General features: G+C 30.1%; 3 protein-coding genes across 3 annotated transcripts in view; all 3 read right to left on the bottom strand.

Annotated features, from left to right (window-relative positions):
* Nucleotides 1–424: 424 nt before the first annotated feature.
* On the bottom strand, nt 425–1,643 carry LOC108809813 (40S ribosomal protein S24-1). The gene is made up of 5 exons (XM_018581953.2): nt 1,504–1,643; nt 1,344–1,385; nt 1,087–1,257; nt 747–833; nt 425–649 (listed from the first exon to the last, which is right to left on the bottom strand). Exons 1-5 carry the CDS (start codon nt 1,573–1,575, stop codon nt 620–622), a joined length of 402 nt encoding a protein of 133 aa, XP_018437455.1. The 5' UTR covers nt 1,576–1,643; the 3' UTR covers nt 425–619.
* Nucleotides 1,644–1,948: 305 nt separating this feature from the next.
* On the bottom strand, nt 1,949–6,008 carry LOC108807534 (sugar transporter ERD6-like 9). The gene is made up of 17 exons (XM_056988690.1): nt 5,822–6,008; nt 5,236–5,298; nt 5,045–5,134; nt 4,896–4,955; nt 4,758–4,823; nt 4,609–4,674; nt 4,445–4,520; nt 4,259–4,323; nt 4,061–4,153; nt 3,888–3,959; nt 3,665–3,749; nt 3,534–3,577; nt 3,336–3,398; nt 3,148–3,261; nt 2,871–2,930; nt 2,656–2,770; nt 1,949–2,269 (listed from the first exon to the last, which is right to left on the bottom strand). Exons 1-17 carry the CDS (start codon nt 5,966–5,968, stop codon nt 2,154–2,156), a joined length of 1,395 nt encoding a protein of 464 aa, XP_056844670.1. The 5' UTR covers nt 5,969–6,008; the 3' UTR covers nt 1,949–2,153.
* A 6,023-nt stretch (nt 6,009–12,031) lies between these two features.
* Nucleotides 12,032–15,108, bottom strand: part of LOC130496559 (sugar transporter ERD6-like 8) — a 4,739-nt gene continuing 1,662 nt past the window's right edge. The window contains exons 7-17 of the mRNA XM_056988689.1: nt 13,976–14,051; nt 13,790–13,854; nt 13,606–13,698; nt 13,427–13,507; nt 13,258–13,342; nt 13,055–13,164; nt 12,914–12,973; nt 12,743–12,796; nt 12,597–12,656; nt 12,407–12,521; nt 12,032–12,313 (exon numbers count right to left, since the gene is read on the bottom strand). Coding sequence (XP_056844669.1) covers nt 12,201–12,313; nt 12,407–12,521; nt 12,597–12,656; nt 12,743–12,796; nt 12,914–12,973; nt 13,055–13,164; nt 13,258–13,342; nt 13,427–13,507; nt 13,606–13,698; nt 13,790–13,854; nt 13,976–14,051 — 912 coding nt within the window. The 3' untranslated portion in view covers nt 12,032–12,200. The remainder of the gene's footprint in view (nt 12,314–12,406; nt 12,522–12,596; nt 12,657–12,742; nt 12,797–12,913; nt 12,974–13,054; nt 13,165–13,257; nt 13,343–13,426; nt 13,508–13,605; nt 13,699–13,789; nt 13,855–13,975; nt 14,052–15,108) is intronic.

The raw sequence follows: 15,108 nt of genomic DNA, 5'->3' as shown, positions 1-15,108 counted from the left end.
AGATATTGGGCTAAGTTGAGTGGGCTGAAAATAATATGGGCTTAAGAGAAATAATTCGGCCCAACCCAACAGAGTTGATGAATCTGAAGAGGATTGTCACTTCAGTAGTGTTTTGACTAAATTATGTACTTTTCTTCTTCTTGTAGGTGTGTAATTGGTGGTTATTGTTAAGATAATCATTCTAGTTTAGAGATTAAGAGCTAAATCTTGTTTAAATAGTACCTTTGGATTTGTGAATAAACAGAAACCTTGCTTAATACGGTAAGACTAGTATGTGGTTATCACCCGTGTTTTTTAAATCAGATCGCCCGACCAGGATCGACCACAACCAAGTTACATAGCCGGATTGAATCTAATAACTGGTTTAATAACTGGTTAAACAATGAACTGATCAAGAGTTCCAGTTGTTTTGAGCAAAACTATGAATTATGAATTTCTCTAATCGATTAGAACTTTCAACAAAAATTCGATTGAAACAAGCAAAAAGCTTGAGATTTAGTATACATGTCTAGTTGGACGAAAAAAAAATATCTAAAAGCAGACAAATAAAACTTAAAATGACATAACAGGTGATTACGCAGAACAAGAACCGAAAATGGCTGATACGTCTCTTGAGATCTTACTTCTTCTTGGGGTCACCAGCCTTGGTCTGCAAGTTAAAGCAAAAACGAATTTTTGATTAAACAGAATGATAAGTGTGTAACACTTATGTGTAAAGGAGTCATTACTAGTAGCATTAGTCTCACCTTCTTAACACCACGTATCTTCTTGGCACGGTTCTTCCTTTCCTTAATTTGTTTCCTTGATTTCTCAATCTTGGTATCAAGACCATTCTACAAAAAGACATTGAAACATACGATCTTAAAAAGTTTTCAAAAGAAGACAGACACTAACTCTAATTGATCAAGAGTACTAGTTAGTAACTAATGCTAGACTAAAAAAAAAAAAGATAAAAAGACATTTGATCTTAGTGTCAAGACCATTCTACAAATCACATTCCAAACTTATCAGCTAGTTACTTACTCTAATGATCAAGTTAGTAACTAATGCTAGACTAACAAGCCGGTAGATAAGACATTTACTTACCCTGATAAGTCTGTACTTGGGTTCGAACTTCTTAGCGCTCTCGACATTGTCATAGATCAAACCAAACCCTGAAGATTTGCCACCTCCAAAATGGGTTCTGAATTTGAAAACAAAGATAGCATTTGGGTCCTTGACCTCGTACATCCTCGCTAGCTTCTCCTTAAGCTCAGCCTTTTCAGTAAAAAAATGAAAACAAATCTTAGCCAATAAAAAAAAAACAATTTAACAGTCTCTACTCTACAATCGAAAGATGGTACCTTTGAAACATTGGCTCTTCCAGGGTGAAGAACATCAATAACCTATATTCCAAAAAAAAATTGACCATACTCTTATTTATTACCTTTGTTCAAAAATCTTTATTACACAGCTAAGTGAATGCAGAAGTAGACAAGAGTTAAAAGAATGGGAACTACTCACGAACTGCTTCCTTGAGAGAAGTCTGTTGGTCATGAACTTTCGGGTTCTGATGGTGACTGCCTTTTCCGCCATTGTTACGATCTCTCTGCAAAGATTTGAGTTCGTCGCCGGCTAGAGTGAAAGAAAGAGTCGCGGAAAGCAAGTTTTAGCGTTTATATAGAGTACAGGTCCGTAGGGTTTTGTTATTCTCTCTCTTATTGGGCCGTTATTGGACTTATTAAATTTCAGTAGGTTTGCTCTAAAATAAATAAGAAGCCCAGTGGGTTAAGTATTTATAGCCTAGCTTATTTCATTTTGTTTTGTTTGTCAGCTTGGTCCATATCCACTCCAATGTTACACAATTTGACAGTATGATTTACACTGAATTATAAACTTTTTTTTTTTTTTTTTTTTGCGAACTCACTGAATTATAAACTTGTAGAAGTAAAAATGACATGAGGCCGAATGAAAATAATATTACGACGGAGAAGAAAAAGAGAGTAAATATTACAAATTACAAAGGATGAGAATGGTGAAGTTCGTTAAAAAAAGAGAGAGAGGAGAAGATCTTATCATGAACGAGTACATGATCCTATACATATAATTTATTTTCGTAGTGAATTTAACATTAATAGCTTTATATTGTTTGTGTCGTATAGCAGCTGGGATCATCAACTCTCGCGTGGAAGTTGGATTTCTTCTAACGTCAATCCTCGAGTTTCAGGTACCAAACACCATGCAAATACAATTGTAAATCCACTTATTATAGCGAATACAACGAAGGTCCCTACAATTAAAATTTACAAAAATACATTAATATCATAATTAGTATACTTATCCTAAACTTGAATTATCTGTAAAGGATCTAAAATATAAATCTAAAGAACTCGAACTTCAGTAGATAGATATATAAAAAACAATTTTATGAAATGGATGTTTTATATGAGAAAGAAGAAATTGTGTAAATATATAATGTATAATATATATGTTCATGTGTGTATGTATATATCAAAAAAAAATTATTTTGTGATAAATGATATTAAATATAATTGGATTTCAATTTGGTTTTGTAAGAACGTCTATCTTTGGTTGAAAAGCTTGTAGGAAAGAAGAAAAACAAAACTTTATACTGAACCAAATTAGATTCAGTTTATAAAAGTAGTATTAACGTACCGGTAGGGCTCCAAATAAGCATAAAATTGAAACAGTAGCTGACGATCCAACCGGTAAACCAATTTGTTATGGTTACTAAACTCCCAGCTACTACTTTCATATCCATCGGAAATATCTGCATAATTTTTTCAAATAAAAATGAACATCAGTTACAATAAGAAACTGTTTTGTTTTTTTATTAAGCATGTAAAAAATAAATATATATGGATATATACCTCGGACATTATAATCCATGGTAACGCTCCTAGTCCAGCAGCGAACATCATAACGTATGTCTGTTTGGAACATAAATATGATTATGCTTTATCGCATTGTGAAAATTTATACAACATTTATATAGGATCGAACTTGAAATTGTAGGCTTTTCTCAAAAAAAAACTTGAAATTGTTTTTAGGTTATAATATAAAGCAAACTAAACGAACAAGAAAAAACGCTAGAAATATTTTCTTTTGTGAGTACTATTTCAAATAAGTGAACTAGATATCACTTACCATTATTCCAATAAATGCCATTGTGGGAGTAAAATTTACAATGCCAGGGACACCTTTTAATCCAAACGCTAATGCAAGAGTGATACAACTTAAACATATCCCAAAAGCTGATGCCTGCATTTTTGTTTATATAAATTAATCGATCTATTAACAAACTAAAGTACTATATTAATTAAAAATATTCTAACCATCAGAAGTGGTCGTCTTCCCCATCGATCCACAATGATCAGACCCAATAAAGCTTTTGGTACCTAGCATTGGTTACAGATTATAATCAAGCATTGTAAAGACAAAAAAATGAGGAGCTGGGTTATTAATTAATAACAATGAACAAATCAAACAACTATTTACTGCTTTTTAATATTTACATAAATATGCATACGTACCACGACAATAGACAACACCGTCATCCCAATCCGAGAAGGAAATCCTTAAAGAGTGAAAATTATTTATTTTATTTTTTATCATAAGGAACAATTGTTAAATTACGTATCAATCTGTAAAATATAAATTATACCAGCAAGATCAAATATGCTGCCTGCGTAATAACTTATTCCTGAACTTCCACATAACTGCTGCAGAAGCATCACACCTACTCCAATCTAAATATAATTAACCAAAAGCAAAAAAAAAAACAATATAAGTAAAATGTGATTTAATATAGTTGTCTGATAGTTTTTTTTGGTAATGAATAAAACCATTTAGTCTTCAAAAAAAAATGAATAAAACCATTTTCTTACTGTAAGTTGACGAGTATATTTTCTTTTGAAAAGACTTTGCATGCTGATATTCGCAGTAGCATCAACAGAAATCTGCAAAGTTTCAAAATAAATAATACTAAATATATATAATGATAATGAAGTTGTAATTTGTAACCAAAAATAAGCATAATGTTGATTAGATGTATTTGTACCATGATTTCACGAGTTTCCTTCACAATATCAGCTTCTTTTCCTCGTAATTTTTGAAGAACAGCTTCACACTCTTCATCACGGTTTTCTTTTGCCTAATATAAATACATTAATTTTAGTACTTGTCAACGTAAAGAATACTTTTATATAGAAGTTCTCTTTTTTATAATTAGAGAAATGATATGATTCTTATGACTAACCAGCCATCTTGGAGACTCGGGGATGAAAAATAAACCCAAAAATTGTATCAAGCATGGGATAATGCCTGAAGATGTAGAAGTCCTTTAATTAAAATAGTTTCATATAATATTTTTTTTAACGACGAATAGTTAATTAGTATGGAAAACTGAAACATTTGACAAATAAATACAAGTGGGAAGGAGTACCGATCAAGGCTATCGTTCTCCATGATACGAAATTTCCAATGTAATATGCGGTTGCAATCCCACAATTTTGCAAAAGCTATAAGATATCGATCAATTACAAAATAGTGTATTAGTTTTGTGTATGTATATTAAGTTTGATTATAAGCTAGTAATATATAAATTACCTGATTGCTAAATGTAAAAGTGCCTCTCACATTCTTAGGAGTTATTTCTGCGATATATACAGGAACCTACAGATTTTTATATAAGAAATAAACTATATTCATTACAAGTTTAGAGATGATTAATCTCTGTAAATTAAATAATAGTTTACCACGTAGCTAGCAAGACCAACTCCAGTTCCCACAAAGAATCGTCCGAAGTCTAACAAGATAATATTCTATGGGAAGATAGATGAATCGAGATTAGTACGTAAGTTTGTTATTAATTAAGTAATGGATCGTGAAGAAACCTTGGCTTGTGCAATTGCAAGCCATCCACTTATGAAGAATGCCTCGGCGACCCACAACGTCTAGGAAATAATTATAACAAAAAATACAAAGGGTTTAGAGCTTAAATATTTCACTAATAGAGACATTGAGACCATAATGAATATTTAACCATTTTACGACCGAAGGCATCCGCAATTATCGCGCTAAATATTGCACCGATCATTCCTCCAAAAGTCAGTAGCGAACCAAATACTGAAAACTGTGAAATGTATTTTTTTATTGTAAAGATCTGAAGTAATTTTATATTTGCTAAAATGTATAGACATATAAAATGATATATGTAGTGAAATAGAGGCTTACTTGTGCGATAGAAAGATCAAGATCTTCCATAATAGAAGACATTGTACCGGCAGTGAAACCTAACTGTTTTTCCATAATAGAAGATATTTAGAATACATGAGTCTCTGAATAAAGTGAATACAGTTTGGATATATTATCTGCAAACCCTATAACGAGCAAAGTCATTTCTGAATTTTGAAAACAAGGTTATGTGGATAGAGATAAATTACAATTAGAAAATTATATCTAGCGGGTTGATAAGATATTTTTCAATTTGTGTGGAAGCTTCTAAAACATGGTAACATATCAATTCTAACTATATCCATCAGACGCATTTCTGAAATGTGTACTAGCTAGTAGTAATCAAATTTTATTAAAAATTTGAAAATTCTTTAGATTATCCACCATCTTCTTTAATAGAATTAACAGAATTGGAAGGAGAATGATGATATTCTAGCCATGTATATATATATATATATATAGAGAGAGAGAGAGAGAGAGAGAGAGAGAGAGAGAGAGAGAGAGAGAGAGAGAGAGAGAGAGAGAGAGAGAGAGAGAGAGAGAGAGAGAGAGAGAGAGAGAGAGAGAGAGAGAGATGGGAACATACGGCAATGCCAAAGCTGTAGGAGGCAGAGACAATGATGAAAGTAGTGAAGATGAGAAATGGAGTTATCGTAGTTTCAGAGCTTTCTCTCCTCTCTGCCTTATTTACCAGTAGTAATCCTTTCTCCATACTATGATTCTCCTCCTCCATTAGCCTGAAAACACTAGAATTGAATAGAGGTCAAGAACTGATGAACAAAACAGAGAGATTCTGTGGGAGCTATATGCTTTGTCTTGATATATATAAATACGGTATATGCTTGACCTTTTTTAATTGTCTATATACCCTTTATATATTTGCTAATACCCGTAAATGATGATGGTTAAAGATATGTTGCTGTGTCTATCTAACGATAGCAATTTCAATATTTGGATCTGTGCACCATCTCATATTGTTTTTTTTTTTGAAACACACCATCTCATATTGTTTAATATGATCAATTTCGTAGTGATTCGACTTGGGATAGAAAAAGGAAAGAACATTCTTAATTAACAAAAAACATTATCACGTTCTAGTTCAAAGTGAGAAAAATTTAAACTAGGTGGAAGTACCACACCACCGAAAAACGAAGCTTTCTAAGCCTAAAGCCTGACCAAAGTTAGTTGGTGAGATTGTTTTCCAAACAAAATCTTGTATTTTAATTAAAAATTGTGGTATTTTGTAGAAAAAGTTTGGTATTTAGAATGAATTTTAAAATTTACATAATTTAACTAATTATTTTTTAATAGTATTAATTAACTGAATATTTTCAAGTAGAACTTTTGAAAAAATGTCATCAATCAATCGGTTATTAACTACACGTCTAATGTCTAAACTCTAAACATATGAACAGAGATTCTTCGATACCCGAAAAGTGACTGTTTGTTCAAATGTGAAAAATACAACCTTTGCTCATGTATATCCAGTTGTCCATCAGGAAATATTCTACATATAGTTTGTACGCATTTATGGTATTTGTCAAAAGATCTGAGATATTATACTAAACAATAATAAAATTATAAAGACATGCTGGATTAGATGGATAATGTATCCGACTCATTCGCATGACTGAAGTTTGTTAGTATACATACACAAATAATGTTTATAAAATCAGAAGTCAAATCAAGTATTGAATCATTTTAAGTTTTTTAAAGAATCATTATAAATGCCATTAGTTTTTTTTTCCCGAAAACGGGAATGATACTAAGGTTTGTCTGAATGAAGCATACATATGCTCAGATGTTACTTTCGTCTCTGTGCATATGATATATAGCAGCATTATTTAAGCAACGTCTTCCCGTTGATGCTTCAAGTTCAACAGGATGAAACATAATTTATAACAAGATATGTGACTAAGTCTTCTTACTTCTTAGTTAGTCCTCGATAAAACTAATTATGTAACCAATTACTTGCACTAGCACTCCTCTTTCGTGGTGTTGTTTATTGGTTAAATGGGTGTGGCCAGCTATATTTAAGCCTTTTCTAACAATGAATTTTCCAGAGTTTCCTTCTTTTTTCTACATCGCAATTCTTTGGTTTTTAGTATTTTCTGAGGAAGATAATTTGAGCAGATTTGGATCTGGTTTCCTATATAGGATCAGCGTAATTCCAAATCTCATTTACTATTTCAAAAAATAAGAACTACAAATTTATAACAAAACAGCATAGCTCAATGAGTGTATACATAGCCTAAATAGGTGAACAATATCATATGAATTATATCGAAACTCCACAAGAAAAACATTTTCATAATCTTAAACTCAAGATGCACTTGTTATAAAACTGATTATGTGATTAAGTTTACATTCTTTCAACAAAAGTTAATAATAATACAATACTTTAACATGAAGAACATAATATTACTGTTAGGCTGTTACTGGATGAACAAATTTTGGAATATGAATGCATGGAATGGATCATTCCATTTAGTTCCTTGAAAAGTACACCAATTATAAGGAAAAGTCATTCATAAAGCATTTCTAAAACTTTTTTGGAATCAATAGAAAGAGAATATTTTTTTTGTAAAATCATTCAGCAACGTAAAAGGTATGGAACAAGTAGAATAAATGAAATGCATAATTTTATTTTTAATTTAATTAATAAATTCATTTTATTTCTATTCCATTTCTCTTCATTCCATTTAATTTTATTCTATTAATTCATGATATTCCTGTAAATGATTTTCAGTTACACCCTTATTATATTCTAACGTGATTACGCAAATTTAACATAAATATAAATGACAACAAAACATGGAAAACCAACATATAGTATGAAAACATATTGTTATATTTAGATTCTTTGAACCTTCTAATTAGTAAAATCAGCCTTTGAAAAAGAAACCCTCGGAGGAAACACGAGACTCCATGGAAACATCCCTTTTCTTGTTGTAATATAATATTCTATCTGGATCTCCCGTGGAGAAAACAAGGAAGCTGATTTGTTGGCAAAAGTCTACCTGAAACACGAGGGTTCAATGAAAAGAATTAAGAAAACGACGCACGAAACTCCACGAACCCAAACCAACGGAGACTCTATAGGCATTACACAATCAAATTTGTCGTTTTATCCATGTTTTTTAATATGACAGCAGAACTCTAGCTATAGAAATATTGATTTACAACTAATGTAGAAAACGAGAATACAGTATATGGTTATATATATATATATATATACATGAGTAAGCTGATATACACTTAGCTATTCAGTTAGTCTAGGTATTGAATAATAATATGGTTCGGAATTCGCTTGTACTATTCTTAACGAAATCGATTGGGTTAGTGATACTCTAAAAAGTCATACTTTGTACTTTATTTCATTTAATCGTGTACATTTCTTGTACAGATTTGAAATAAGAAATGGGAATGTATTATTTAGAAAGAAAAGATACAAAATTCACGCGCGGGACCCTTGATAGTAATGATAATACGAACTTATCTGAGGTATCCCCTTTTTATTAACCAAGGAACAAATTTGGAGAATAACCTTCATTTTGTAAGTTATTTACATGTGTGTCATGCTGACGTGGCGGCACCATATTCACTCTCAGCCCATTTTTAGACTCACCCTTAATCCACTAGAATAATTACATTCAAATGTCATTGTGATACATGTGAATAATCGGCTTATATACTATACTTTTATCGTCGAATTCCAAATTTCGTTTTCGCATTCAATTTATGAACAATCCATTTATAGCAACCTAAATTAAGTGACTTTAATTTTGTGTATTAATTTAATGACTTTAATTTAGTCACTTTAATTTCGTGTGTACATTTATAGCAACCTTTGTTAATTGACTTTAATTAGGTTTCGTTTTGGAAAATCATATGATTGGAAATTATTATCCGTCCATCATGATTACGCAATCATTCATTTTATCATTCATTCATTTCCAAAATAGGCAATTTTGCTGTCATTACAGGGTTGACAATTATGATGTTTGCAATATCGGGTATTAATTGCATAATATTTACGGAAATCTAAACTTGGTGCCGAAGATCTAAAAATATATATAAGGATAGTGGAGGTAAGCCATTTCGCATAAAAAAAACCGTGTACATGTTGGTGTGTTTATATAAGGTTTTCATTACTTTTATTATGCTATAGTTCGTGTACATGTTGCTGTGTTTTATTGTCTTATAACAATCCATCTAATGGTTTCCAGGATTTCAACCATAGCATTCTGAAGCGAGAGTCTAAGAATCGAAGTTGAGCTCTTTTTGCGTATGGATAAATTTATTTGTTCTTACCTTGCTAATTCACAGGTTTTTTTTTTCAAAATTATATGCATGTAGCTTTCCTTATTTCTTTTATGTTTAGTTTTAAGAATATTATGCAGTTGTTGGTTACTCTTTGTTATTTTAATATTTTTTATTTACAGTTATATAATTTCGGTAATACTTTTATGTGTTATTTTTTGGATTGTTGTTTATTAATTATTAGCTAGAACATAGTGTACCCAAAATTTATTTAAACTTAAAACACTATGACATTTTTTCTACCACTTTCTCAAATCTTATTATTGAATCCTTTACGTATTTAAATATCATAGTAGCATATATTTATCATATATATTTAAGGAAATATAGTTTTCCAATTTATAAGAGAATATGATATATGAGTGACGGGTCGAATATCATAGTACCAAATTATAAGAGAATATATAGTTTTCCAATTTTTCAAAATTGTTTTGTTAATAAAAAACAAAACAATATTGATCGGTTCTCAATATTGATCGGTTCTCAAAACAAAAGTTTAAATTTTTATACCAGACTGTTTAAATAAATAAAAAAACTTTTCCACCAAACTAATGATTACACCGAAATTTTAAACTTAGTACAAAATATTGAAGAAGTTCTATATGGTAAATTTAATTTAAGATTATAATATAATTTGTCACCAAGTCTATAATTTCGACCATTAAGAACGACTTACCAAATATATTTGTGATAGTTATTGAAAATTTACATAAATATTGGTTCAATTTATCACACTAAAATATGGTTTCAAGATAATTAATGCTAATTATTTTAATTTTCCAAACAATATGGAAACCTACATTTGGCTATTATATATATATGGTTGAGTTTTCTCTTAAAATACCATCAAAGTTTTTCAACAACTCTTAATTTATGATTATAGGAGTATTAATGATATCACATTTTAATTGTTTGAATTGGGCTTCTATACTTTTTCTGTGTACCAAATATTTATAATTAGTTAATTATTATATATTGAGAAATACCAAATATATTATGGAAAATTATTAAACATAACAAAAATGATGTATAGTTGTCTCTTTGGTATAAAACCAGTTTGTCTATTTTGTTTCACTTTTACCATTTTCATTTCTAAAACTTAATTAAATAAATATTTTTATGAACCAAAAAATTATTAAAAATATAAACAATAAATAAAACATTCATATACATAAACTGATATATTTGTTTTTGAAAATTTTGATAAATATTATTTAATATCAAAACATAAAATTTTTAATAAATATTTCACCCTGCGCAAGGCGCAGGTCTTATCCTAGTCTACTTAATAAGTTGAGATAAAATGGACCGATAATTTGCTACTGCGTAAACCTAACAAAAAAATTCTTAGCAAAACAAAAACCTAACAAAAATGATCGAATGTAAATGTTTTCTAAGTTAATTTCTTAAGCAACAAAAACACAAGAATCAAATTTTAATCTGTCCAAACTAATTGGTTAACAAAAGTACGAAATATACACTACTTTAACTTTATCGATGTTTCATATGCACGATGTGATAACATTTTAGGACAAGATAGATTCGTGTGTTTATGAAAAGTTATTGAAACAGAAACTAGAAATAGTTCGATGAGCTTTATTAAAATTCAATGAACAAGAAAGGAAAATACAAAAAAAAAATATTTTAGCAAAAAAGAAAGAAAGGAAAATACTTTAGGTTGTTGTTCGATCTTCGTAGGAACTAAATTATCATCATTTTGAATTTGAGTTTTTGTCCAAACGATTTACATGATGGATCGTAACAAATAATTGGTTTATCTTTTGATATTAAACAGAAATTATTTCAAACTTGGATCAGACAATATGATTATCAGTTCACTTTGTAGTACTAGTTAAGGATCGACTAGATCAGCGGATAGAATTCATACAAAAGAAAAGATTTTAGGTTGTCTGCAAGAGATTCAAAAATTCTAATGATAATTCATAAAGATGGGAAAAGACGGCAAGATTACCCATTACAGTTGTATTAAAAAAGAGGTTACCCATTACAATGTCATTACACAGGTTTATATATGAAATCTATCTTACTAAAACTCTAGATACAATGAGTTAATGGGCTTGAATAACTTTTTGGGTTTGACTCTTTAATACGATGCACTAATTTAACTTTATCGATGGTCCACCTCTAGTGATAAATTTTTGTTGATTTGTTTGAGTTTTGCATCATCTTTTTTTATTGAACATTTTTATGTCCTCTTTTGATTATTTTTTACATTGTAGAGGTACTCATCTAAGACATTAACTTATCCTCATTTAAATGATCAGCTTGATGTATAGTCTCGCAGCTAAGAGTTCGTGAGGCATTTGTTATATACATATATGATATTTTCATCTGCTGAATTTTGTGGTTAGCGGCAGATCTAACAACTAAGGTAACCATTTAGAAACTCCGTTCAACTATTGTATATATATGATAATTCTCATCCATATATCCATTGTACCTAGATAATTGATGTACAAAAAATTAAATCATATAATTACGAAAATACTAAAAACAAGACAAACAGAACTTAACAATTCTTAGAATATTTTTTAAAATGTGTAAAAGCACTGCTATCTTGGACCAACAGAACATTAAAGTAAATTGCATTTGCATATATAACTTATACAAATAGAAGAAATTTACATCATCATTGCTTGAATCTCTTCCAAGGTTTTGCCTTTGGTTTCAGGAACGAGTTTTGCTATGAAGATAATGGCCAATACACATACCCCACCATAGACATAAAATGCACCTAAAACCCCAAAAAGGTGAAGACTGTTTGCTTATCTAATGCGTATGATAAAATAACAAAATCTATAATTTGGTAAAGGAAAATAATACATACCATGAGGGCTCCAGATCATGAGAAAGTTGAACGTTAAGGAGACAAACCATGAACTAAGCCAATTTACAACCGTAACAAGCCCTCCAGCAGTTCCTTTTAAATTTATTGGGAATATCTGGAATAAAGAAATATATTAGAAAAAAAATCATGGCAATGACAATATGAACATACTATATCGTTTTGATCTTACCTCCGACATTATAACCCATGGGATTGCACCCATTCCAATCGAAAATGAACCGATATAAACCTGAAAATTGGATTTCCTGGTTAAATGACCAGTAAACCAGGCAAACCCAAAGGTTAAAAACCATAACCTGATTTTAAGATGCTTACCAAGACACCGCTAACTGCTAGAGCTGGAATGATATCAACTGCTAAACCATGGGCCTGGTTAATTAACATCAAAACCAAAATCAAACATGTTAATATCTAAACTTCAGGTTTAATTTCCAACACTATATACTCTAAGCTTTTCTTTCAAATAAATAAATTAATTAGAGTGACCTTTAGAAGAAATGAATTTCCGATGAGCAAACATCCAATCAGCATCCCAACAGCTGAAGCCTGCAATATATCAATATGGTCAGGCCGAATAATCGAAATTTGTATTATTTAGTTTATTGAAAATATTTGCAAGAACCATACCATAAGAAGTGGTCTTCGTCCAAGCCGATCAATTAGTAACGTTGCACCCAGTGCTGTAAGAATGACTTGTTCGATCGAGTATAGAATGCTTCCAAGAGTTGGGGATGCTCCTGGTACACCCAAACCGGAACAAAACCGATGAGTGGTCTAGAAACTAAGCCTGTTTGAAATCAAAATTAACTAGATCCGGTTCGAATTATAACCTGCTGATACAAAAATTTGCTGTGCATAGAAGATAACCCCATTTATTCCAACGAATTGTTGGAAAAACATTAAACCAACTCCAACCTGGTATAGTACAGCTAAAATTAAAAACCAAAGTGACCCGGGAAACATAGTTAATCACCGGTTATTTGAATTAGAGATTCGTACGATCACAAAACGTATGTTCCTTTTGTCAATAAGGTCTCGTAGTGTGGTTTTCGGAAGGTGAGCTATAGTCGCTAAGTACTCCTGTAAACAAAAAAACGAAGTTAATTATAGAAAGTTTCATAAATGCAACGTCACGTACCGGAACGGTTTTCTAATCAAGTCTTTGGTTCAAAATGTACTTTGATTTCATCGGCTTCTCTTGCAATATTGGCGTTAGAACCCCTCAGTTTTTGCAATGCCATTTCGAATTCGTGGTGGCGTCCAACCATTTCCTTCAAACGCCAAAGCATTTGAGTTGCACTGATAAGTTATAGATTCTAAAGCTTAACTGAACCGAAATTGAATTTCAAACTTTAATCATACCAGCCATCTAGGTGATTCGGGAATGAACCAAGTCCCAAAGAATAGAATCACACACGGTGCAACTCCTGAAGTTAATTAACCAAGACAGTTTTATTATAACCAAATGAAATATAATACCATCTTTGGTACAATTGCTAAAATACTAAATGCTTTCAAATATATTAGCTACTGCACAAACAAATTTACCGGTTAGTGCAAGAGCTCTCCAGTTTACGACGGCCCCTATGAGGAACATGGAAGCCAATCCGATTACTAAAAAAAGCTGCAGAAATAATAGTATCATTTAAAATATTATAGTTAGAAAAACCATCTATATTATTAAAAGAGAAGTACACATATAGAATATTCCTTAGTTTTCAGTGTTATTTACACTTCCATGCCACTGACATTAAATAATACTTCCTATTTTAATGCTGTCTTTTCCACTTTAATTAATGTATTTTCTAAAATTAAATTTGAATTAAATACATAATTAAATAATACTTCCTATTTTAATGTTTTGTCTTTTCCACTTATATTAACGTGTTTTCTAAAATTAAATTTGAATTAAATACACTTCATTAACTTCTCAATTAAATCAATGTCAAATTCAAAAAAATACATTTTATTAGACAAAGAATTCATAGAAATTATAATATCGACTCTTCATTGAACAAATCTGAACGAAAAAGTATTACTAATTTTGAACCGAAACTAGATAATATCCAAACGGATTTACCATTTTGGTATCTAGAGAACCATAACTAAACCTTATCCGAACGAAATATTTCGGATATTCGAATGTATTTAAATCATATTTATATACTTCAATATGTTAGTTATTTTTCGAGTTAATATCCAACTATTTGAAGTTGATTTAAAATATAAAATTAATCAAAAGTAAACATCTAAAGTAGATAAACAATAATCAAAACACCAAAAATACTTAATATATATATATATATATATTTATTCTTCATCCAAATATTCAAGTTAAATTTATTTTAATTTTTAATTTAAGTAATTTAGCTTACATTACTCAAATTTACATGTTATATTTTAGATTTAAGGATATTTAAAGATATATAAATTTTTAAAATTTAAAAATAATTTAAACGGGTTATCAAATCCGCAAAGATCTAAATCAAACCGGAACCAAAGTTTATAAATATCCAAATAGAGCTAGAATCTTTAAACTCGAAAATATCAAACCCGAATAAATTTTAACCGAATTCGAGTGGATACCCAAATACTTATCCCTAGCTTAGTCAATATAAAACGATCAAATATTATAAATATACTATTTAGTATAAATAAATAAAAATTAAAACTGAAAATTA

The sequence above is a fragment of the Raphanus sativus genome, chromosome 6 (assembly GCF_000801105.2).
Source record: "Raphanus sativus cultivar WK10039 chromosome 6, ASM80110v3, whole genome shotgun sequence".
NCBI lineage: Eukaryota > Viridiplantae > Streptophyta > Magnoliopsida > Brassicales > Brassicaceae > Raphanus > Raphanus sativus.
Note: the sequence above shows the minus strand (reverse complement) of the source record. Positions and strands in the feature narration are given on the sequence as shown.